The sequence below is a fragment of the Pan paniscus genome, chromosome 20 (assembly GCF_029289425.2).
Source record: "Pan paniscus chromosome 20, NHGRI_mPanPan1-v2.0_pri, whole genome shotgun sequence".
Lineage (NCBI taxonomy): Eukaryota > Metazoa > Chordata > Mammalia > Primates > Hominidae > Pan > Pan paniscus.
In genome coordinates this window covers 42,073,687-42,098,878 of record NC_073269.2, presented here as the reverse complement: position 1 = coordinate 42,098,878, position 25,192 = coordinate 42,073,687, and the positions used below count along the sequence as shown (strand labels likewise).

The 25,192-nt window shown below is 49.5% G+C and overlaps 1 protein-coding gene across 12 annotated transcripts in view; it reads right to left on the bottom strand.

Moving 5' to 3' along the window:
- WDR62 (WD repeat domain 62) overlaps nucleotides 1–25,192 on the bottom strand; it is a 50,857-nt gene that overhangs the window by 8,042 nt on the left and 17,623 nt on the right. For 4 of the 12 annotated variants that reach the window (XM_055103061.2, XM_008969129.5, XM_003816089.6 and 1 more), the window contains exons 9-21: nucleotides 23,543–23,732; nucleotides 15,544–15,681; nucleotides 13,867–14,045; nucleotides 12,363–12,454; nucleotides 10,283–10,408; nucleotides 7,987–8,054; nucleotides 7,786–7,907; nucleotides 6,560–6,635; nucleotides 5,769–5,880; nucleotides 5,615–5,678; nucleotides 4,265–4,387; nucleotides 2,916–3,049; nucleotides 7–59 (exon numbers count right to left, since the gene is read on the bottom strand). In XM_055103061.2, the coding sequence (XP_054959036.2) occupies nucleotides 7–59; nucleotides 2,916–3,049; nucleotides 4,265–4,387; nucleotides 5,615–5,678; nucleotides 5,769–5,880; nucleotides 6,560–6,635; nucleotides 7,786–7,907; nucleotides 7,987–8,054; nucleotides 10,283–10,408; nucleotides 12,363–12,454; nucleotides 13,867–14,045; nucleotides 15,544–15,681; nucleotides 23,543–23,732 (1,477 nt within the window). The remainder of the gene's footprint in view (nucleotides 1–6; nucleotides 60–2,915; nucleotides 3,050–4,264; nucleotides 4,388–5,614; nucleotides 5,679–5,768; nucleotides 5,881–6,559; nucleotides 6,636–7,785; nucleotides 7,908–7,986; nucleotides 8,055–10,282; nucleotides 10,409–12,362; nucleotides 12,455–13,866; nucleotides 14,046–15,543; nucleotides 15,682–23,542; nucleotides 23,733–25,192) is intronic. The other 8 variants (XM_055103060.2, XM_055103062.2, XM_008969130.5 and 5 more) reach the window with 3 other exon arrangements.

The following is a 25,192-nucleotide window of genomic DNA, read 5'->3' as shown; positions in this document are numbered from 1 at the left end:
ACTTACCAGCCGCTTTGCCCACAGTGGCAGCTTGCCGTTGGTTAGCAGGCAACGAGGATCTGGAAAGACACAGAATCCATGAAAAGAGGACAAACAACCCAACAAACAGGCCACATACATAACCGGGCAGTCCCCAGAGAGGCAACACCACAACCCAGAAGTCAGAAGGCTCAACAGCACCGGGGGTCAGGGAAATGCAAACTTAAACCATGGGACGCGATATTTGACTCACGAGACTGACCGAGGTGAAAAAGCTTAATACTACCAAAGGATGGCAGGAAAAGTGTGGGGACAATGGAGAGCCTAATGCAATGCAGGGTGGGGCAGTAACTGGGTTTGGAGAACTCTTGGGGTTATCTTTTTTTTTTTTTTTTTGAGACGGAGTCTTGCTCTGTTGCCCAGGCTGGAGTGCAGTGGCGCGATCTCGGCTCACTGCAAGCTCCACCTCCCGGGTTCATGCCATTCTCCTGCCTCAGCCTCCCAAGTAGCTGGGACTACAGGTGCCCGCCACCATGCCCGGCTAATTTTTTTTTTTTGTATTTTTAGTAGAGACGGGGTTTCACCATGTTAGCCAGGATGGTCTCGATCTCCTGAACTCGTGATCCGCTCGCCTCGGCCTGCCAAAGTGCTGGGATTACAGGTGTGAGCCACTGCGCCCAGCCGGGGTTCTCTTTTAAAATAAAGGCCAGGCATACTGGCTCAAGCCTGTAATCCCACCACTTTGAGAGGTCGAGGTGGGAGGATACTTCAGGCCAGGGGTTTGAGACCAGCCTGGGCAACACAGTGAGACCTTGTCTCTACACACACCATCCCCTGATACACACATATTTATCTGGGTGTGGGAGCTTGAGCCTGTGGTCCCAGCTACTCCACAGGCTAAGGAGGGAAAATCGCTTGAGCCCAGGAGGTCAAGGCTACAGTGAGCTATGATTGTGCTATTGAACTCCAGCCTGGGCAACAAAAATAGTGAAATAAAATAATAAAACAACTTTTTTAAAGTAAAATAAAATAACTCCAGGATCCAATGGTGCTACTCCTCAGACTCTGTCCTGGAGAAATCCTCACATTTCGAGGAGGCTTAGGAGTGGTCTCCACTCCATAGCCTCATTAACAGTGATGTGCAATCAGGAAAAACCTAAATGGCCACCTGGAGGGGAATAACTTAAAATTTCGGAGGCCTCTGCTTTGTATTCACCAACATACAGGTAGATGAGAGACTTTGCAGAGGAAAAAGATTCCGGACAATATCCGCAACATAATTCAATTTATTTTTACTTATTCATTTATTTTTTGAGACGGAGTCTTGCTTTGTCACCCAGGCTGGAGTGCAGTGGCGCAGTCTCAGCTCACTGCAACCTCCGTCTCCCAGGTTCAAGCAATTCTCCTGTCTCAGCTTCCCAAGTAGCTGCTATTACAGGCGCACGCCATCACGCCCAGCTAATTTTTGTATTTTTAGCAGACATGGGGTTTCACCATGTTGGCCAGGCTGGTCTCGAACTCCTGACCTCAGGTGATCCACCCGCCTCGGCCTCCCTGAGTGCTGGGATTACAGGCGTGAGCTACCACACCCGGCCTCAAACACATCTTTGATGCCTGGTCAGGTGGTGTGAGTGGATGGAGCTGACTACAGTCTGCCCTCAGAAGTGATCACATGCTGAGATGTGGACAGCTACAGCAACTGGCTCAGAAGTGGGTACAGCAGATACCAGAAACATGAGCCACACAACCCTAAGACTCTGCTTGAGCTACTATAGGAAAGAGGTGTTCTATTCTCTATGGAGTTTTATAAGCCTGTAGTTGCTGGGGTATCTTTTCCCCTAGTAAAGGGACAGTCTGTCCATCAGCAAAGCCAACATGAAGAAAAGCAGAGCCAAAAGATACAAAAAAAAATCTTCCTTTTAACATCATCTGTCTATCTGGATCTAGCCATGCTGAAAGCTAATCCTCTCCAATTTTCAGGCACCAAAAAATCCTCTTCCTGACTTAAGCCTGGTTGCTTTTATACTGAAAGAGTCTTGACTGATATGATTATTGAGTTTCTTTCTTTTTCTACAGACAGGATCTCACTCTATTGTTCAGGCTGGAGTGCAGTGGTGCAATCATAGCTCATTATAACATGGAATTCCTGGGCTCAAGCGATCTTCCTGCCTCAGCCTTCCAGGTAGCTGGGACTACAGGTGTGCACCACCAGGCCTGGCTAATTTTTTTCTTTTTGTAGGAACGGGGTCTTGGTACGTGCCAGGCTGGTCTCAAACTCCTGGCCTCAAGTGATCCTCCTGCCTCAGCCTCCCATGTAGTTGGGACTACAGATGTGTGCCACTATGCCTGGCTAATTTCTTTAAAAAAATTTTTTTTTGCATAGATGGGCTCTCGCTATGTTGCCCAGGCTGGTCTCTATCTCCTGGCCTCAAGTGACCCTCCCATTTCAGCCTCCCAAAGTGCTAAAATTCCAAGTGTGAGCCACCACGCTAAGCCTGATTACTGAGTTTTATTTATTTTATTTATATTATTATTATTATTATTTTTGAGACGGAGTCTTGCTCTGTTGCCCAGGCTGGAGTGCAGTGGAGCGATCTCGGCTCACTGCAACCTCTGCCTCCCAGGTTCAAGCAATTTTCCTGTCTCAGCCTCCCTAGTAGCTAGGACCATAGTTGCACGCCACCACGCCCGGCTAATTTTTGTATTTTTAGTTGAGACGGGGTTTCACCATATTGGTCAGGCTGGTCTCCAACTCCTGACCTCAGGTGATCCACCCACCTCGGCCTCCCAAAGTGCTGGGATTACAGGTATCAGCCACCGCACCCTGTCGACTCCTGAGTTTTAATATGTGCCAGGCCCTGTAAACAAGGTCATGGGCAAAACCCAGCAATGATTCCCTACACTGACATAGTTCAAAATAGGGCCCCTTTTCCAACCTGGATCCAAGCTATCTTTGGATGGTGTCTTCAGCATCTCTTCTGGCTCACACTCTTCCTCCAGATCATCCTCTGTTTGCTCTCCAGGGCTCAGGGAGCGAATCTCACTAGGTGTGGACACATACGTATCCTGCCTAAAGCCAGGAATGAGGATGGTAAGGAGAGAATACAGGCAAATGGGCTGGTGGTGGGGACTTGCCTAGGGCTGGGCCCTGTGCTAAGCTCCATGTGAACATATTCTTGGCTGCTGGTCAAGATGGTGCTGGCAAGTCTCTCACTTGATGCCGTCTCCCCACTAGAAACACATCACCACAATAGATGAGATTAACAAAGGCCAGGCTACAAACGAACGCAAACTCTCAGGGCCACAGCAATGGGACAGAAAGCCAAGCAGACAGCGGGGCTGCAGTCCTGTGCTGGGCTTCCTGTAGGTGGTAGCAATGATGGTGGCTCTTCCCGAGTACAGGAAACTAAAACACCCTTGGCATGAGGCAGGCACTGAAGCCAGGGCCCTGGTTCATAGCTTGGGGGTGGAGTGGGAGCCTCAAAAGCAAGATATCTCTAACACCACCTCAGGACCTCAGGACCAGTGGCCCATGTCAAGGCCTGGTCTCCACATTGCCCTGGGAGCCACATGGAGCCAATGGCAAAAACAGACACACCCAGCAGCAGAAGAGAAGAAAACCAAAAAACCTCCCACTCAAAATGAGCAATACCCAAACCAAAACCTCAAATCAAAAACTAGAACATGAGTTCTCTGCAAATAAAACTGGCTTTGCTACATAAAGACTTGAAAGAAATATATTTAGAAGATTCAAAGAAGTGAAGCTACAGCTTTCACATGGGAGTAAGAGGACACGTGGCCCCACTGCAGCCCTCCCCTCAGATCCCCTGCCTACCCACCCCTCCCCTTGGCTGGCCGGTCAGGGACTGCTCTGTTCCCACAGCCGCTTGGGGCATCCCCCATCACAGTGCTGAGAGGCTCGCCAAACACTTTGCTTTTCCACTTTAATACCCTTCTCATAGCCGGGTGCAGTGGCTCACACCTGTGATCCCAGCACTTTGTGAGGCCAAGGTGGGAGGATCACTTGGGCCCAGGAGTTCAAGACAAGCCTGGGCAACACAGCAAGACTCTGTCTCTATTATTTACGAAAATTAAAAAAATCCACAAAACCTTTTTGTATCTATTACTGTAACTGCATATTCAAAGTCTGTCTCCCCTACTCAGCTGTGAGTGTGCTAAGGGCAGGGCCTAGGGCTGTCTTGGCCACCACTGTGTCCCCAGCATCACTCCATGGGGCCCTGGCAGGGACTCATCCCTCTGGTGGACAGGCAGGGGCTGCCAGGACCTGGGGTGGCCGCTCCGCTTCTTGTCATTTGTGTGCTGCTGCTGCTGCCGGTGGTCAATCTCCAGCAAGTGCTGCTTCATGCAGTTGGTGATCTCCGGGCCCAGGTGCCAGATGAACACGCAGCTGCGGAGGTCAAAGAGAGACACACAAGGCAGAGGAAGAGTAAGCATGGGAGCCGCTGCCGTGGCTGACCCTGAAGCCACCCACACCACAGCCTGGACCCCATTCTCCAGATGCTCCTGGAAAACACACCCCTATCCGCTTAGTGCAGGGGTGCTGGACTTGCCACATCCACACCCTGGGCCCAGGTCTGGGGCATCCCAGCAAACCAGGGCCTGTTCTGGAGGCCTCAAGACCTGAAGAAGGGGGCTGTGGGGAAGAACTGGGGTAAATCAAAGGGAGTGACAAAAGGGACTTCCTTGAGTACCACCCATGTGCTAAAGAATGTATGTATATCATCTCATTCATTTCTCACCATACAATTTTCTTTTTTTTTTTTTTTTGAGAGACTCTTGCTCTGTCACCCAGGCTAGGGTGCAGTGACGCGATCTCAGCTCACTGCAACTTCTACCTCCCAGGTTCAAGTCATTCTCATGCCTCAGCCTCCCAAGTAGCTGGGACTACAGGCGCCTGCCACCACGCACAGCTAATTTTTGTATTTTTAGTAGAGACGCAGTTTCTCCATGTTGACCAGGCTGGTCTTGAACTCCTGACCTCAGATGATCCACCCACCTAGGCCTCCCAAAGTGCTGGGATTACAGGTGTGAGCCACTGCACCCGGCCTCATCACACCATTTTTAAGGTAAATGTAAACGGTGGTGTCTTTTATAGGGGAGCAAACTGAGGCTCAGGGGAAATAACCTGCTCAAGGTGACAAGAAAATAAATGGCAGAGCTGGGATTTGTTTTTTTAGTGTTTTTTTTTTTTTTTTTTTGAGACAGGGTCTTGCTCTGTCACCAAGGCTGGAATGCACTGGCATGATCTGTGCTCCCTGCAACCTCTACCTACCAGGTTCAAGCCATCTTCCCCCTCCTGAGTAGCTGGGACTACAGGTGTACATGACCACACCCGGCTAATTTTTTGTAGAGATAGGGTTTTGCTATGTTGCCCAGGCTGGTCTCGAACTCCTGAGCTCAAGTGATCCACCCGCCTCAGCATCCCAAAGTGCTGGGGTTACAGGCGTGAGCCATCATGCCCAGCTTAGAGCTGGTATTTGAACTCAGGGCTGGGTGTGACACCAAGACTCCCACAATCCAAACTGGGCAGTTTAGAAATGCTCTCTACACAGGCAGGCTGAGTGCAGTGCTCATGGTATCTGAGCCACAACTCTCCCAAAGGTCCATGTCCCACCTGTCTCCAGATACTGTGATCAAGTGATGACAGTCATAGGTGAACTTCATGCTGGTAATAATTTCTGCAAACAAAGCAGAGAGGCTGCACTTGCCTTCAGAGTCAGAGGGTGTGGGCGGGTGGGGAGGCATCCCAAGCAGAGAGGCACACCCACCTGAATGGCCAAACATCTTGGCAATGCACTCGCCCGAGTAAAAGTCAATCACTGAGATGCTTTTGTCAGAGCAGCTGGTGGCCAGGAAGGTGCCTGAGGGGTCCACATGGACCTGCCAGGAAAGGGACCCACGTGTCACTCCAGCTGCCTGCTTCTTCCTTATGATGAGGCCTGGGCCCCTCCCTCCCCCGTGCTGCATGCACAGCACATGGGACTCTGGCAGGGCAGGAGCTCCCGCTCCCATTTGACAGGTGAAGAAATTAACAACCACCGCAGCAGTAACAACAGTAGCCAGGCCCTGTGCTAAGCACTGAACATATGCAAACTGAACTCCTCCAGAGAACAAGTCTATGAGACAAGCTGTCTGTGTGCATTTCAAGAGATGATGCTTGCCCAAGGTCACACAGTCAGCCTGAGGCAGAACCTGAACCCATAACTGTCCTAGACCAGAGGCTCTGAGAAGGTCCCCCCTTGTCCTGAGTGACCCGTGGCTGGTGTGGGCAAACCAGGAGGGGAGTTCATGCCTCTGATTCTTCCCACCATACCCTGCTGCTACTCAAAATGGAACCCACTTAGACGCCCCACTTGGGGAAGGGCTCTGTAAATAAAGGAAACACAGCTGGGGTCACCCTCCCCACCCTCTCGCAAGCATCCTTGTTTAACCAGGCCTGAGAAGGTGCTGGGCAGCACAGTGCACTGAGGAAGGACCAAGGGCACAGGTCTCAGGTGTGGGCCGTCACAATAGGTGGCCCATCAGGGCAGCAGACAGACAGGGGTCTCCAACTCCTCACCTTCAGCAAGGACCCTTCGTCACCCTGGGAGCCCTTGTAGCACTTCTTCTGCTTCCCGTTCACAGTGTTGTAGACTCTGGGGAAGTAGGGGCATGTTGCGGCCAACAGGGCCCCGCCTACCCCACCACCTCATTCTCTGGCTCTTGCTGTCCTCCCCTCCCCTGGAAGCCCCCTGCTACCTCTTGTCCCCATCTGATGCCTAGACTGAAACTGAAACCCCATCTCAAGCTGACGTTGTGTCCTGGGGTATCCACTGAGTTAATGTTCATCTCCCCCACACACTGCAAGCTCAGTGCTTGGCACCGCATGAGAAAGAACTGGGAAGGGGTGCGGAGCCTCTTTGCACTGCTTTGCCCTCTGCACACTCACTCTCTGCCTCCCCTTGGCTCGCTCCTCCACATCCTCCCCAGGCTAAGGTGTCTCTTCCTCCAGGAAGTCCTGCTTGATCCCCAGGTGGGGTCAGGTGTCTCCACAGGGCCCCTGGGCTCCCCCATCTCTGACCACTCTGTCACTGTCTGTGGCTGTGAGGTGGCCGTGTCCATTCTACTGGACTGTGAGCTCCATGAAGGAGGGCCTGGGGCTATCCTGGCCACTGCCATGATCCCAGCACCATCCAGCCCAGTTAGGTGCTCAGGGAATACGGGGGAATGAGGGAGTTTATGTGCCACATCAGCACCTTAGTCATCCCACACTGGCTCTAGGGAGAGCCAGAAGAAAGCCCTCTGCTGACCTGGAGGCCAGGCTTGGGAGAACCCAGCTTCTAAGAAATACCTGCTGCTGGCCGGGCACGGTGGCTCACGCCTGTAATCCCAGCACTTTGGGAGGCTGAGGTGGGCAATATCACCTGAGGTCAGGAGTTGGAGACCAGCCTGGCCAACATGGCGAAACCTCGTCTCTACTAAAAATACAAAAAATTAGCTAGGCATGGTGGCAGGTGCCTGTAATTCCAGCTACTTGGGAGGCTGAGGCAGGAGAATCACTTGAACCCAGGAGGTGGAGGTTGCAGTGAGCTAAAATGGTGCCACTGCACTCTAGCATGGGCGACAGAGCAAGACTCTGCCTCAAAAACAAAAACAAAAAAAAACAAAAAAAACCCAAGAAGGAACACCTGCTGGGTCCCTCAATTCCTTCCCAGCTTCTTGGGGACCAGAGGAACAGAGGGAGGAAAGCAGACAGCCTAGGACAAGGCAGACCAGGCCAGCTAAGAGTCCAGGGCCACCCCTTACCTCACATTGCGGTCCTGGCAGGCCACGGCCACGTACTTCTGGGTGATGTCAATGTCCATGTCATACAAGGTGGTTTTCTCTGCTACGTGGTGGGTACGGACAAAGTGTAGTCCATCCGAACCCTGGCAGGGCCGGCAGGACCTTCAGAGAATGCCCCGACAACCCCCCACCCCAGCCCCCAAGGAGGCCATGCCACCCTACCTGCTGGGCACTGCGAAAGTAGATGCTCTTGTCAGCCCCACAGCTGATCATCTGGATGTCTCTGTTGCCTGGGGGAGGAGGACGCTGTGTGTTAGGCAGGGCTGGGCCACATGGGCAGGGGACCCTAGCTGGGGAACTCCACTGCAAGAGCCATCAATCAACTGTGCTGGGATCAAGGAAGGCTTCCTAAAGGTGGTGAGGTGGGTGCTGGGTCTGGGTGGGACTCTGTAAGATATGAGCTGTATGTGTGAGGGGGCACAGGTGGAGCTGTGGGCAAGGCAGGCTCTGCAGAGCAAGGGCATATAGAGAAACAAAGGCTGGGGACAAAGAAGGGACACCCTCTCCAGTCTGGGATTGAGACAGGTGACTTGAGTAGCGGAGTAGAGGCAGGACTGTAGCAGCGACCAGTGGAGACAGGCTGGGAGGCTCGTGCCATCAGGATCAACTGCAAGATCCACATGAGCCTTGGGCCAGGCCCCATGCATGTAGCGGGTCTTCCTGAATGCTCACCACCCATCCCACTGGACAAGCGTGAACACAGAGGTTCACAGAGTCCTTGTCCCAAGGCACACAGAGAGGACAGGGGCAGGACTGAACCCAGGCATTCTCTGGTGCCAAGGTCAAAGCTGTTGAACACCGCTCTGAACCTGGGTCTCCCCTTTGAGCCTCAACTTCCGGTCCGTACAATGGGCATGGTGACAGTCTCTTCTCTGGAGAGTGGTGTGAAGCCCCTGGAACAGGGACTGCCACATGGTAAGCATTAGAAACATTCTTGCTTTTATTATTCTCATTTCTTTTTTTTGAGACAGAGTTTCGCTCTTGTTGCCCAGGCTGGAGTGCAATGGTGTGAGATGCCCCCGGCCATCTCATTTCTTTACAGAATAACAGTTTGGTGAGGATGAAATGACAGAACAAATATAAAACTCTGAGTCTGGGCACATCACACATGCTCCTTCATGACAGGACATTTGAGAGGGTCCAGGCCTGACATACAAGTATTAGATGTTGCTCAAGGAGGAGTCATTGGCTCACAGAAGGGAGTGAGCCCCATATAAGGGAGGAAGGGTAACCTGGGAGGGACCCAGAGAAGGCCTGCAAGCCTCTGGTAATGTTCTGCTTCTTAACCTGCACGTGGTGAATCCAAGTACCGTATTTAACAATATTACGACCATGAGCAATTAGAACAGTCTCTGCTATCAACAACGTCCTAGTTCAAACCTCGCTCCTAAGAACTGTGGATACTCACTTCGGCCACCACGCCCAGCTTATTTTTTATTTTTATTTTTTTTGAGATGGAGTTTTGCTCTTGTTACCCAGACTGGAGTGCAGTGGCACAATTTTGGCTCACTGCAACCTTGGCCTCCCGGATTCAAGCTATTCTCCTGCCTCAGCCTCCCAAGTAGCTGGGATTACAGGTGTGCACCACCATGCCCGGTTACTGTTTTTGAATTTTTAGTAGAGACGGGGTTTCACTATGTTGGCCAGGCTGGTCTTAAACTCCTAGCCTCAGGTGAGCTGCCTGCCTCAGCCTCCCAAAGTGCTGGGATGACAAGCATGAGCCACCACGCCCGGCCTATATTCTTCTTTTTTTTTTTTTTGAGACAAAGTCTCGCATTGTCACCCAAGCTGGAGTGGAGTCACTGGCGCAATCTTGGCTCGCTGCAACCTCCGCCTCCCGGGTTCACACAATTCTCCTGCCTCAGCCTCCCGAGTAGCTGGGATTACAGGCGCACACCACCATGCCTGGCTAATTTTTTTGTATTTTTAGTAGAGATGGGGTTTCACTATGTTGGCCAGACTGGTCTCGAACTCCTGACCTCATGATCTACCTGCCTTGGCCTCCCAAAGTGCTGAGATTACAGGTGTGAGCCATGGCACCTGGCCATTATTCTTTTTTTTTTGAGACGGGGTCTCACTCTGTTGCCTAGGCTGGAGTGCAGCCTCAACCTCCCAGGTTCAAGCAATTCTCCCACCTCAGCCTCCTGAGTAGCTGGGATTACAGAAACAACACCCCGCCCAGCAAATTTTTGTATTTTTAGTAGAGACGGGGTTTCACCATGTTGTCTAGGAAGGTCCCGAACTCCTGACCTCAGGTGATCCACCCTCCTTGGCCTCCCAAAGTGTTGGGATTACAGGTGTGAGCCATTACACCCGGCCCCAGTCATTATTCTGTATACTGTACACAGATACTGTATTCACTTGTTTGGATATATATTTTACAGGAGAGTTGAAAGAATGAATCCTTTTTTAGCAGGGTAGCTAGCAAGGCGCAGGGAGCGGGAAGAAAGGGGCTCACCAGCGAACTTGATGGCGGTGATGGAGGAGGAGTGGTCATCCAGCGTCTGCTCCAGGTTGTAGTTCTTCTCCACGTTCAGCACATGGATCAGCCGGTCCCGACTGGCTGAGGCCAGCAAGGTCAGCCCTGTGAGAGGAGAGAATGAGACTGGTTCCTGAAGGCTGCGTGGGTGCCCTCGCCTCCCAGAAGGGCAGTGTGACCAAGCTGCCCAGTCCTCGGAGAAGGGGTCTTTGGTTCTTCAACTGTAGCCAACTTGGCCCAAGCCTGGCAAGGGCCACTCCCTTAGCTCTGTGTGGTCTTTCCCAGAGCCCCCACACCCTGGCATTTCACCTCCTCACCACCAGCTCAGGGAGGATGAGTCTCGATGGGCGCATGGACGCTCCTCCAGGGACATCCACAGCAGACGCCCCAGCAGAGCCCAGCGCTCTTGCCTGCTGGGTCTGTGCTGGGTAAAGCCCTGGCAACCTCTCAGCCTCTTCCAAAACCAGCGTCCTCTCACCCTCTGAGGTCTGGCTACCTGGGCCTTGTTCAGGTCCTATTGACTGCCTGTGGCCAGACTCCCATGTGCCACCAGCCTTCCCTACTCTGGTCACTTGCTATGTCTGAGGCCTAATAACATGACCTAAGGCAGAGGGGAGATCAGGAGAGGCGAACCGAGTGAAGATATGTTTCAAGACAAGTTGGTGGGGCACACAGCATGGGGGATGAGAGAACGAAAGAAGAACATGGGGAAAATCACATCAGGATATAACTCCACCAACTCTGTAACTCCCAAAGTGCTGGGATTACAGGCATGAGCCACCGTGCCCAGCCTAGAAAACATCTTGAGGAGCCGGGCATGGTGGTTCACGCTTGTAATCCCAGCATTTTGGGAGGCCAAGGCGGGTGGATCACCTGACGTCAGGAGTTTGAGACCAGCATCGTGCAATACCTTCTATGCTAAAAATAAACAAGAAAAAGGACACAAAATGCTACCATATATCATCCATATATCATCTGGGTGACAGAGCAAGACTCTGTCTTGAAACAAACGAAATCTTCACTTGGAAATCTTCTCCTATCTCATGATCTCATCTGATGGCCCAGAAGGAATTTTCTGTTGTTTTAATGTAGAGGACCATGAGGTCTGGAGACCCTACTATGGTCCTAGCCTTCAGCCTAGGCTAACATGGTGAAACCCCGTCTCTACTAAAAATACAAAAATTAGCTGGGTGTGGTGGGGGCGTGCCTGTAATCCCAGCTACTCTCGAGAGGCTGAGGCAGGAGAATCGCTTGAACGCAGGGGAATCGCTTCAACCGGGGAGGTGGAAGTTGCAGTGAGCTGAGATCGCGTCATTGCCCTCCGGCCAGGGCGACAGAGTGAGACTCTTGTCTCAAAAAAAAAAAAAAAAAGGCCAGGTGTGGTGGCTCATGCCCTAATCCCAGCGCTTTGGGAGGCCAAGGCGGGCGGATCACCTGAGGTCAGGAGTTTGAGACCAACCTGGCCAACATGGTGAAACCCCATCTCTACTAAAAATACAACAATTGGCCAGGCATGGCAGCAGGCACCTGTAATCCCAGCTACATGGGAGACTGAGGCACGAGAATCACTTGAACCAGAGAGGTGGAGGCTGCAGTCAGTGGAGATGGTGCCACTCCCCTCTAGCCTGGGTGACAGCAAGACTCCATCTCAAAAAAAAAAAATGAGGAATTTGGGTGAAGCCTATGGGGTGTTCATTATAATATTCTCCCAATATTTCTATAGGCTTCAAACTTTTTGAAAATAATGCCTAACAATCAATCTATCTTCTCCAGTAGAAGCTGAGCTCATTCACAATTCACTCATTCATACATCCACCCCTTTGGCTTGGGTGCTGGCACCAGCAGCGGGCAAGTCAAGCTGAGTCCTGCCTGCAGGTGTCTTGCTTTCTGAAGTCCCAACCACTCTGGTCTCAGGGTCCAGCTACAGGGGCCCTTACCGAACACAAAACTCCCAGCTGTCATCCACAGTCCCACCAGACACCAACTACCCCTTTCTGTGGCCCTGCCAGGGGGGCTGCCTCCCTGCCTGACCCCCATTCCACCCCTGCTGCGGGCTCACCCGTCTCTGGCTTGGAGTACTCCAGGCACAGCACCTCAGCATCATGGGCCTCCACCTTGACCAGCTCGTCCATGAAGTGCAGCTCGTGGATCCTGGGAGACACACACCGCCCGCTGAAGCCCCACACCCCAACCCCATGTGCTCTACCACTTCTAGAATAGGTCAGAATGGCCAGGCCACCAACAATGAGAACCCCTTATCATGGCCAAATACTCTAGACATGCACAACCACTTTTCTCATTTAGAAACCTGCCATCGTAAAGGGAGCCGTGTTGAACCAGGGAGCACCTCAGTAGGCAGCAGCCCTTTGTGGTGCCTGGGCCAGAACATAGCCCCAGGGATCCAGGACAGTCTTCTAGGGGGGCAGGTGTTTACGTAGGGCTGCATCAGAGGTGGTCCCTGGGGTAGGACAGGGGCCAGGGGCTAGGGGCCAGAGGTCATAGTCCAGGATAGGAGCTATGGATGAGAACATTTGATTCCAGTCTCTCATTGTTAAAAGAGTCTCAAATCTAGACCTTCCTGATTCTCCCCAAATGAAATCAGTCATCGAGTCATCCCAGCTTCTTCATTCTACCTGTGTGATCTTACTCCAGACACCTTGTGCCAATAACATCACTTACATCAGAGGGTCAGTGAGAGGATTAAATCAGTCAACACAGTGCTCAGGCCAGCGCCCACCAAGGGGGAAGAGCACTATCCCCATGTTGGCTCTTGGTACCGTTTTGCCACTCCAGACAGTGCCATGTCAATGTGAGCAGCTCACTGACACACTGAGCTGGTCTCATACAGTGACCGATATCAAAACAGGTGCCAATATTTAAAAATTATAGAATTTCACAGAAAAAAATCAGCACTTTCTGCTCTTCTTGACAACAGGAAAGTTTGAAAACTTGTAGACTACTCTCCTGGGGCTGCCTGGTGGCTGCTGCCCCTTTGTGTCCCCTCTAGTTTCCCCCAACTCTCCTCCATTCCCCAGTGGCTCCAATACCCAGGTGGTCACAGCTGTCATTTGTCATCTTAAACCTGGTCCCAGCAACAGGGCCTATGTCCCACTAGCACCTACTGGGTTGGTAACATCCTGCCAAACCTCAACAGGGCACATAAGCAGCCTGAACCCTCAGCTATCCCACCCTCATAGCCCCTCTCCCAGAGCCACCAGGACCCTCCTCCAGCTGGCATCTTCGGTGACAGTTCAGCACTGGTACCATGTGGCTGGTGAAAGTGTCACTCTGCCCTAGAGTCATGTGAGCTTGCCTGTACACTCTATAGGCAAAATCTGCACACCCCAGCTGCTAAGGTCCTGGTAGTTACTGTGCTCTCAGCCCTTCTGGAAGCCTCTTACGAGCTTAAGTTCCCAATGGGAGCTGTTCATGGGATTACTATTCACAGCCCCTCATTCCCAATGGGCAGCAGGAGGTGCCAAGGCCAGGGCTTCTGCCCACTGCCCTGAGAACCTGAGCTGGAGCTGGGAGGTGTACACTGGACACTGCCAGGGCCCACTTGCCTCAGATTTCCACTTCGGTCGCCTGAAGCCAAATGCTGGCCGTCAGGACTGACCTGCATGACCCGCACCCCGGCTTTCACGTCCATGGGTGTCCCATTCTCGCTCCCTCGGTCTGGGAAGTGTGACATGTCCTGCAGGTGCTGGATGTCATTCTCCACGTACACGACCTTCAGCAGGGTCTGCAGGAAGGACAGGGCTGAGGTCAGCACGAGCAGCTCAGAAGCACCTCTGAAATCGTGTCTGTCCATAGCCAGTCTCTTCTTCGTTAGTAATACAACTCTAATTTTGAGCTGGGAGTTTCACCAATCAGAATAATTATTTCCTTGCCTCCCGGGCAGCTAGATAAGAATATGTGAATAAATTCTGAACTATTAAATATAAAGCAAGCACGTATTCTTCTGCTGTCTTTTCTCCATCCTGCAGCCTGGAACTCAGATATGATAGCAGGAGCCCCCATAGCCACACTGGGTCATGAGGACATAGCCTGCTCCCTCAAATGACAGAGTAGAGAGCTGGAAGGCCCTTGGATCCCTAAGGGCTTCCTGCAGAACGGTCTAAACTGGTTACCTTCACCTTCAGACTACTTTTATGAGTCAGAAACCTAACTTTTACCTCTTGTTTTGAGTTTTTCTATTGCGTGCAGCCAAAAACAGCATGTATGTCACAGGTACAGAGGAGACGATGGTAGCACTGGGTAGGGAATGAGGGGAGTAATAAAGGTGCACCTGCAGGGCACCTACTACAGCCTCCTGCATGGAGGGTCTTTTTAGTTCCAATCACACTGGCCTCTTTCAGGTTTTCCAATTCACCCAGCTGTTTCCCACCCCAGGGCCTTCATACAGGCTATTCCCTAAGTATAGACCCTCTCCCCTTCCCTCTTTACTCTTCCCAATCTCAACTTAGCTGTCCCTTCCGCGGGAAGCTGCTCCGGATGTCCCAGATAAGTTCACATGCTGCTGCTCTATGTCCTACTAGCACCCTGCACATTTTCCTTCACAGTGCTTTTTGCACTTGTGATTGTGCATTAACATGGACGGCTGTCAGTTCACTGTCGGCCCTCACTAGATTGTGTGTGCCACAGGACAGAAGAGTCTTAGTCACTGTTGTGTCCCTAGCATGTAGCCAAGCACCTGGCATGGACGTTAGTAAGTGTCTGCAGAATAAATGAATGCATGACTCAGGTCTCAGCTCCCCAGAGACGCCCTCTCACTGGGCTTGCAATACTAACCAAAATTTCCTCAGCAAACTTTTCTTCCCAGCCTCCCATCATGGCTCTCGCCAGCATTCTGCCCACACCCCCGTGAGGCCTCACTGTGTGGCAGCTGAATGGCCTGGCTCATCAGGTGCTCTCCCAGGGAATTCCATCTCAAGACTTAGGAAGCAATTTCACCTGGGCTGGGTGTGTTGGGCTGCTGGGAGTGGCCACGTCCACACATCTGCAGAGCAGGAGCCAACTGGCAAAGAATCAGAGAGGATAGAGCGTGCCACCTCAGAGAGGGGGCAGGAGAAAGAGAAACAAGAGGCAGCGATGCAGAGAGGGACCTGCTTTGGTTGCCGGCTCTTGCCCTCATGGAACCTAACATCTAGGGTCCATCAGACTCTCTCCTGCCCCTGCATTCAAGCTTACAGTAGGTCTTTGTTCCTCCTGAAAGATGGTTCACAAAGGAAGCCACTCACATTGCTGAAGATGTTTTTCTGCCAGTGAGAATCAGGGCTGCTGTCCAAGTTCCAGAAGCGAATGGTGTTGTCTGAAGAACAAGTCAGAAAGGATCCTGATGGCAAACAAGCTCTCTGGTCTTCAAACTCAGGATACACCTACAGTTCCCAGAGGACAAGGCAAAGGATGACTCAATGACAGCACTATGACTTACTGTTGCATTTTCATGGAAAAAAAAAAAGTAAGTTAAAGATAAACAGGTATCGTGCAATACCTTCTATGCTAAAAATAAACAAGAAAAAAAAAGGACACAAAATGCTACCATATATCATCCATGTCCCACCTTCAGCCTAGGCCTTAACACATACCCTCAAATAAACTTCCAAGGGAAATGTGGAACTCAATCAAACATGACTAAGCACAAAAGAAAACGAGGTACCATCAGCAAGAAGCAGCAGAAGCAACAGAGTCTAGCAAGACTTTAAATACTGGAATTATTAAATCAGGGGAGGTGGCGCATGCCTGTAGTCCCAGCTACTTGGGAGGCTGAGGCAGGAGGATTGCTTGAGACCAGCAGTTCAAGTCTACTCTGGCCAACATATGAGACTGTGTCTCAAAACAAACAAACAGACAGACAAACCAAAAACAAAATAAAAAAACCCAAATTGGAATTATCAGACAGAATATAAAATAACTACATTCAATATGTTTGAAGAACTAAAAGATAATTTTGACAAGATTAAAAGTGTGCAGCCAACCAGAAATTATAAAGATTAACCAAGCAGGGCTGAAAAAGACCAAAACAGAACAGCTTCTAGAAATGAATAATAAAAACATATTGGCCGGGTGCGGTGGCTCATGCCTGTAATCTCAGCACTTTGGGAGGCTGAGGTGGGCGGATCACCTGAGGTCAGGAGTTTGAGACCAGCCTCAACATGGAGAAACCCCGTCTCTACTAAAAATACACAATTAGCTGGGCGTGGTGGTGCACTACCTGGGAGGCTGAGGCAGCAGAATTGCTTGAATCTGGGAGGCGGAGGTTGCAGTGAGCCAAGATCGCGCCATTGCACTCCAGTCTGGGTAACAAGAGCGAAACTCCATCTCAAAAAAATAAAAATAAAAAAATAAAAAATAGGCCGGGCATGGTGGCTCACGCCTGTAATCCCAGCACTTCGGGAGGCCGAGGCGGGAGGATCACGAGGTCAGGAGATTGAGACCATCTTGACTAACACGATGAAACCCCGTCTCTACTAAAAAAAAAAAAAAATACAAAAAATTAGCCGGGCGTGGTGGCAGGCACCTGTAGTCCCAGCTACTCAGGAGGCTGAGGCAGGAGAATGGTGTGAACCTGGGAGGCGGAGCTTGCAGTGAGCCGAGATCGCGCCACTGCACTCCAGCCTGGGCGGCAGAGGGAGACTCCGTCTCAAAAAAAAATAATAAAAAAATAAAAACATTAAAAACCAAAGATTAGATATAACTGAGGAGAAAATTAAGTGAACTGAAAGACAAAACTAAAGATATTTAGAATGAAGCTGAGAAGGACAAAGAGCCACCATATAAAGAGATTTCAAAATATGGAAGACTGAGAACTGGGAAGATGATAGTAGCGGCATTAATTTTTTTAATCTCCCAAAATCTCGACATAAGAAAAACATCAACCAGATAGCAAAACCCAAACCTACAGACAACATTTATAGCAAAACTCAGTGACAAAATACTCCCATAAACCCCAAAATACAAGTGAGTGGGACAAACCACCACCAATCACAAGACCTACATATCATCAGCATGCATGTGGGAGACAGAGAAGTAATAAGGCATCTGACAGACCCAGCAACAGGATAATTCCAAAGTAGCCAAGAGGTGTTCATTGGAAAGCACACTGGGCCAAACTGAACAGCAGCTGAAACTAGGAGGGTTTCATCCACCCCAGCAGCAGTTGAGTGCAAGGGGTAAGGCCTAAAGGGACTGGAGAAGATCCTGTGAACTTTGTCCTTCCAGGACAAAGCTCCACACTGAAGAGAAACTGCTAAGAGTAGAAATGAAATTGACCAATCACAACAGGGACAGAAGAAATAAAGTAAAGAGGAGATTGAGATGAAAGAAGAGACATAATAGATAAAGAGGACCACAAAAAGGAAGTATCAGAAAGCAGGCTGCCATATTTTAACACAGTATAAAAATAACAGAAGCCTGCAATCCCAGCACTTTGGGAGGCTGATGCAGGAGGATTGCTTGAGCCCAAGTTTGAAACAAGCCTGGGCAGTATAATGAGATCCCATCTCTACCAAAAATAAAAAATTAGCCGGGCATGGTAGTGCATGCCTGTGGTCCCAGCTACTCGGGAGGCTGAGGCAGGAGGACTGCTTGTGCCTATGAGGTTGAGGCTTCAGTGAGCTGTGATCATGCCACTGCACTCCAGCCTAGGTAACAGTGAGACTCCTTTTCGAAAACAAAACAAAACAAAACAAAACATGCCACCTCACCCCCACAAAAAAAAGAAAAGACAGAGTTCTTCTTGTGTAGTTGGAAAATCTGTCCTGAAGCACACCAACTTCTAAAATTTCAGAAAAACTGGTATCACATAAAAATGAACAACAGGAAAGGACCAAGGTCAAATCCAATAGTTACTCTTAAAAAAGAAAAAAAAAAAAAAAAAAGCACAGCAGAAACATATTTTCACAAAAAAAGATAAAAACTATAACTTACTTTTTTTTTTTTTTTGACAGAGTCTCGCCCTGTCGCCCAGGCTGGAGTGCAATGGCACGATCTTGGCTCACTGCAACCTCTGCCTCCCGGGTTCAAGCAATTCTCCTGCCTCAGCCCCCCAAGTAGCTGGGATTACAGGTGCCCGCCACCACGGCCAGCTAATTTTTTGTATTTTTAGCAGAGACGGGGTTTTGCCATGTTGGCCAGGCTGGTCTCAAACTCCTGACCTCAGGTGATCCACCTGCCTCGGCCTCCCAGAGTGTTGGGATTACCGACGTGAGCCACCACGCTGGGCCTACTGTTTCAAAAGAAGGTAAGATATTTAAAAAATGATCCAAGGTATGAAAAACAACCTACAAAAACTCAGAAACAAAGTGATGTAACTGAAAGAAAGAACTAGGTCAGGCACAGTGGCTCACGCCTGTAATCCCTGCACTTTGGGAGGCCGAGGTGGGCAAATCACTTGAGGTGAGGAGTTCGAGACCAACCTGGCCAACACGGCGAAACCGTGTCTCCACTAAAAAAACAAAAATTAGCCAGGCATGGTGGTGCGTGCCTGTAATCCCAGCTACTCAGGAGTCTGAGGCAGAAGAATCGCTTGAACCTGGGAGCCTGAGGTTGCAGTGAGCGGAGATCGTGCCACTGCACCCCAGCCTGGGCGACAGAGTGAGACTCCGTTTCAAAAAAAAAAACAAAAAAAAAACTTGTACTTACATGTTCATAGCAGTGGTATTCGCAATAGCCATAAGGTAGAAAAAAACCCAAGTGGCCGTCAACTGATAAAAGAGAACAAAATGTGTTCTATCCGTACAATGAACTATTATTCCACCATAAAAAGGAATGAAGTACTGACACATGCTACAACATGGATATATCTTGAAAACATTATGCTAAGTGAAAGCCAGGCACAAAAGCCCATATAGTCTATGATTTCACTTATAAGGAATATTCAGGTCAGGCATGGTGGCTCAAGCCTGTAATCCTAGCACTTTGGGAGGCCGAGGCGGGCAGATCACCTGAGCTCAGGAGTTTGAAACCAGCCTGGGCAACATGGTGAAACCCTGTCTCTACTAAAATACAAAAAATTCATCAGGCATGGTGGCATGTGCCTGTAATCCCAGCTACTCTAGAGACTGAAGCATGGAATAGCTTAACTCGGGAGGTGGAGGTTGCAGTGAGCCGAGATTGTGCCTCTGTATTCCAGTCTGGGTGACAAAGCAAGACTCCATCCAAAAAAAAAAAAGAAAGAAAGAGGAAAAGAAAGGAAACAGCCTGGCATGGTGGCTCATGCCTGTAATCCCACCACTTTGGGAGGCTGAGGTGGGCGGATCACGAGGTCAGGAGATCGAGACCATCCTGGCTAACATGGTGAAACCTAGTCTCTACTAAAAATACAAAAAATTAGCTGGGTGTGGTGGCACGTGCCTGTAGTCTCAGCTGCTCGGGACGCTGAGGAAGAAGAATGGCGTGAACCCGGGAGGCGGAGCTTGCAGTGAGCCGAGATCGTGCCACTGCATCACTCCAGCCTGGGCAACAGAGTGAGACTCCATCTCAAAAAAAAAAAAAAAAAAAAAGGAAGGAAGGAAGGAAGGAAAGAAGGAGAGAAAAGAAAAGATTCAGAACAGGCAAATCCATAAAGACAGAAGCAGATTAGTCATTTCCATGGATGGGGGGAGTGAGGAATGGGGAGGACTGCTTAACAGATACAGGATTTTTTGGGGTGGGTGGGTGATGAAAATGTTCTGAAACTAGAGAGTAATGATGGCCGCATGACACTGTAAGTGTACTAAATGCCACCAAATGGTACAATTTAAAATAGTTGAAATGGTGAACTTGATGTCATGTATATTTTATCATTTTATATATATATATACACACATATATAATTCCCCATTCCAAAATAAACAGGGGTCAAAAGGGAGACACTATAGTATATAATGGCTACATATTCAGATCCTGTAAATATAGTATAACTATTTTAAAAATTGGAGAGAACAGAGAGAACATATGCATTACAATTGTTTTAACTATCTTCAGAATCGAAGAGTTGTCCATTCTCAGACTGTTGCATGTATAATGTGGGAAAAAGCAAATGAGTTACGGGGGATATTCTAATTCCACCATCCCCTGTGTCCTTAAGAACTAGGCTTCTGGAAGCAACGACCCAATAGCTATGAGCATCCCTAACACCCAACCTGTGATTCTGAAGTCCCAATTTGTACTAAAAAAAAACCCTGGCCTTCTCTTTCTCTTTTTTCTTTTCTTTTCTTTTTTTTTTTTGAGATAGGATCTCACTCTCTCACCCAGATTGGAGTGCAGTGGCTTGATCTTGGCTTACTGCAACCTCTGCCTCCCGGGTTCAAGCAATTCTCATGCCTCAGCCTCCTGAGTAGCTAGGACTACAGGCGCCTGCCACCATGCCCGGCTAATTTTTTGTATTTTAGTGGAGACAAGGTTTCACCATGTTGGCCAGGTTGGTCTCAAACTCCTGGGCTCGGGTAATTCCCCTGCCCCAGCCTTCCAAAGTGCTGGGATTACAGGCATGAGCCACTGCACCCAGCCCAAAAAAAACACATGGTCTTTTCAAGAAATGGTTGATTCCTGATGTGTGACAGGAAATGTACAAGATGAGACTGGAACATATTGGCATCCCAGGCAGCAAGGTGGCTATCAAGAAATACTAGGGTCATGTCCAAAGGACTCAGGAGCCAATGTTAAGAGGCTCTCACTGGCCAAAGATGGGATGATATGAGCTCCAATAAAGTTAATAATTACAATAGATTAAAACATATCTGATATATTTAAATATATATGAGTTTATAATGATATTAAATAAAACTAGTTACCTTTAGAGGATAGGGAACCAATTCATTATCTTGAAAACTGGTAAATAAAGGGAAAGAATCAAGTATTTCTCCTGCCTTTCCTATATGAAGTATAGCACTGGGTGACCAAATGGCAGATGAGAGCAAATATCTCTTCACGTAAGTAGTCCAACTAATAAAAATAAATTATGGATTTAGAATATCACCATATTGCAACCCTCAATAAATAAAAGGGTCCAGGAACTGAGCATCAATAGCCGCTAACAGGCCAGGCACAGTGGCTCACGCCTGTAATCCCAGCACTTTGGGAGGCCGAGGCAGGCAGATCACTTGAGGTCAGGGGTTTGAAACCAGCCTGGCCAACATGGTTAAACCCCATCTCTACTAAAAACACAAAAATTAGCCAGGCATGGTGGCGGCTGCCTGTAATCCCAGCTACTCGGGAGGCTGAGGCAGGAGAATTGTTTGAACGCAGGAGGTGGAGGTTGCAGTGAGCTTAGATTGTGCCATTGCACTCCAGACTGGGCAACACAGCCAGATTCCGTCTTGGGGGGGAAAAAAAGCTGCTAACAATAATTGATAAACTCTACATATCTTTTGTGTGATTTTTATTTTCAGAAACATGAAGAATACAGATAGAACCTTAGAGTTAGATAGAACCTTAGAAGAGAGTGAATAGGCCGGGCATGGTGGCTCATGCCTGTAATCCCAGCACTTTGGGAGGCCAAGGCAGGTGGATCACCTGAGGTCGGGAGTTCAAGACCAGCGTGACCAACATGGAGAAACCCCGTCTCTACTAAACATACAAAATTAGCAAGGCGTGGTGGCGCATGCCTGTAATCCCAGCTACTTGAGAGGCCGAGGCAGGAGAATCACTTGAACCCGGGAGGCGGAGGATGCGGTGAACCGAGATCACACCATTGCACTCCAGCCTGGGCAACAAGAGTGAAACTCCGTCTGAAAAAAAAAAAAAAAAAAAAAGAGAGAGAGAAGAGGGTAGAAGCAGTATTGGCTGAGAATTTTCTAGAACTGATGAAAAGATCTATCCACAGATACTGTTGTTGAACAGCTATATACATAAACAATAAGGAGATGCAAAGAAAATCAACTGAAGACACCCATAATAAAATTGATAATGGTGAGGGCGAGAGAGAGCAGAACTGGGGGCAGGGAAGTCATCAACGTGGACTGTAGCCTTATCTGTAATATTTCACCTATTATCCCAAATTTTTAAAAATTTCATATAGGAATTTTAAAAGTTATTAAAAAACATTCTTTGAGTGGAAAAAAAGTGCTGTCAACAAAAACGTCAGCCCCATGAAGGCAGACAGATTCAACCAGAGTCATAGGCTAAATGCTGCCTATTCAAAAGGACAAAGTTCTTTCTCACGATCCTGAATCTGGCCACTGAAAACCCAATTTCCCTAGGACAAACATTCCCAGTAAGAAATTTTCAGCCCCCCGCCGCAGCCCCTGCCGAGTAGCTGCAACTATAGGTGCGCCTGGCTAATTTTTATGTATTTTTTGTAAAGCCGGGGTTTCCTCATGTTGCCCAGGCTGATCTCGAACCCCTGGACTCAAGCAATCTGCCCACTTCGATTTCCCAAAGTGCTGGGACTACAGGCATGAGCCACTGTGCCTGGTTAACTTTAGAGAATTTTTAAAAACCCACAAATTCATTCTCAGAAAATAAAAACTTCAAAACTTTTTTTTTTTTTCTAGACATGGTCTCACTGTTACCCAGGCTGGAGTGTGGGAGTGTGGTGGCACAATCACAGCTCACTGCAGCCTTGACATCCCAGGCTCAAGTGATCTTCCTGCCTCCACCTCTTGAGTAGCTGGGACCACACGTGTGTGCTACCATGCCTGGCTAATTTTTAAAAATTATTTGTAGAGACAGGGTCTTGTGTCGCCCAGGCTGGTCTCAAACTCCTGGGCTCAAGTGATCCTCCCGCCTCAGATTCCCAAAGTGTTGGGATTACAGGTGTGAGCCACCATGCCCCGTCTTCAACTCCTTTTTGAAAAAAGCAGTGAAATACATAAACGACCTCCACAGCAAAGCTCTCTGTGGAGTGCATGTTCCTGCCGCAGGGCCTCTGTGCTTGTGGTTCTCCCCAGCAGTTGCAGGTCTAACTCCCCGATTTCCTGCAGGTCTCTACTCATATGTCCTCAGGGAGGCCTTCCCTGACCCCTCTCCTCTCTAGAATACCACCTGCATTCCCCTTCCCCGCCTCATTTTTCTTCAGAGGGTTACTGCTGCTTGGCGTGTTATTCACTGATGATGTTTCCAGGTTTCCTTTCCCATACAAATGTGAGCTCGTTAAGGGCAGGGTTTTTGTGTCTGTGTCCTCAGCACCTAGGACAGGGCCTGACGCATAGGAGGGAGTCAATGAGTATCTTCTGAAGGAATTACTGAATGGGTTCCCAAACTGTGGGGAACTGTGCAGAGGCCGAGCAGGGGCAAGGGGGTGGGGGGGGGGCTCACCTCCACGTTCCAAACGTAGGAGCTGTGGAAGAGCTCTGACCACACCTTGCCCACTCCGTTGATGTCCTTGACATCCCAGATGTAGATGCTGTGGTCCTTATACACGCAGGACAGCCACTGGTGGATGGGGTCGAAGGTCAGTGCCACTGTATCTGGGTAGACTGCTTCCGCCTTCCTGTGGAAGAGGAAGCTAACAAGGCCACATGGGTAATCAATCACCATCAATGTCACTGAGTAGTGACAGCCACCTCTAGTGACAGTGGAGATGCCTCCCCGGCAATGCCATCCCTCATGGTATTTGTGGCCATCCATCTCTCCTGCTCCAATTCTACTTTTCCCTCTTCCCTCTTCCTCTGCTTTGCTTTTCATATAGAGGCTACAAACCGGAAATTTTTGCCTGGCCCTGAGAGCAATTGAGTTTTTGATTCCTATGAATATTTATCGCCCATCATTTCACCCAACCCAAGCTCCTGCTCTCTCTCTGAGCATAGAAAGATAATAGGCATGTATCTCAGGTCCCACCTCTTCTTGGCCTCACCAACGCATGATCAAAAAGCCTCTGTGTCCTAAGGAGGCTGGGGAGCTGTCCCTTGGCCCTGGGTCTCCCTATGAAGGCTACAGTTTACTGAGCATTTACACTGTGCCAGGCCGAGAGTTTTACCTGCAATAAATTCTCACAACCACGATAAGAGCTAGGTACTGTATTTTACACATGAGAAAACGGAAGCACAGGGAGGTATAGTCACCTTCCCAAGGTCACAGAGCACAACAGAAGACAGCAGAGCTGTGAGCCCGACTACTACAACACAACACTGCCTGTGGGTTGCTCGCCCCCTCCTTTCCTTCATGACACCCAGTTCTCCTGTTCAGGCCCTGTCGTGGAAAAGGCACCCAGGAGCTAGCATCCAGAAATCCACAAAGAGGCAGCCCTAGGCACCTGGCACCCCCTGGTTAGGTGGCCCCCAATTCCATAAAACAGACTTGCAACAAAGGAGAAGAAAGCCACAGCCTAGTGCTTCTATCCACTCTCGACACAGCAGCTGAGGGACCTAACATGTAAGGCCTGGTCATTTACCCCAACGCCCGAAACCCCAGCAACTGCCCACTGACCTGAGGATAGACTACAGGCGCCCCACACTGGCCTCATCTCCCACCATCCTCCCCGGACACACTGGGCTCTGGCCACACAGTCCCTTACTATTCCTGCAACATAACAAGCCCAGTGTGCTGTCACCTCAACTGCTGGGACCCAGCTCTCCACACAGCGGCTCCTTCTCACCAGGCACCCAATCAGCACAGCCCACCCCGGTCACTCTCCTTCCCGAGTCCCTGCTGTGTTCCCCAAAGCACTGATGCCTAGTGAAATTATCTTTTTCGTGTACTTGCTTATCATCGAGCCCCCTTGCTATACTGCAGAGAGGCAGAGATTTTGCTGCTTCATTATAATAGGCGTGTCCTGCTTCCAGCCCAGGGCTGGCACTTAGCAGCCACTTAGTAGGGGTCAGCCATGTGGATGGAAACACTCTGCCACATTCACACCTGCTCTGCACTGTTCTTCACCATGCTGACCGCTATCTGAAATGATATTGTTTATTCCTTTGTTTTCTCGCTGTTTCTTCCCCCTACCCAGCCTCACTTCTCACTGTGAGG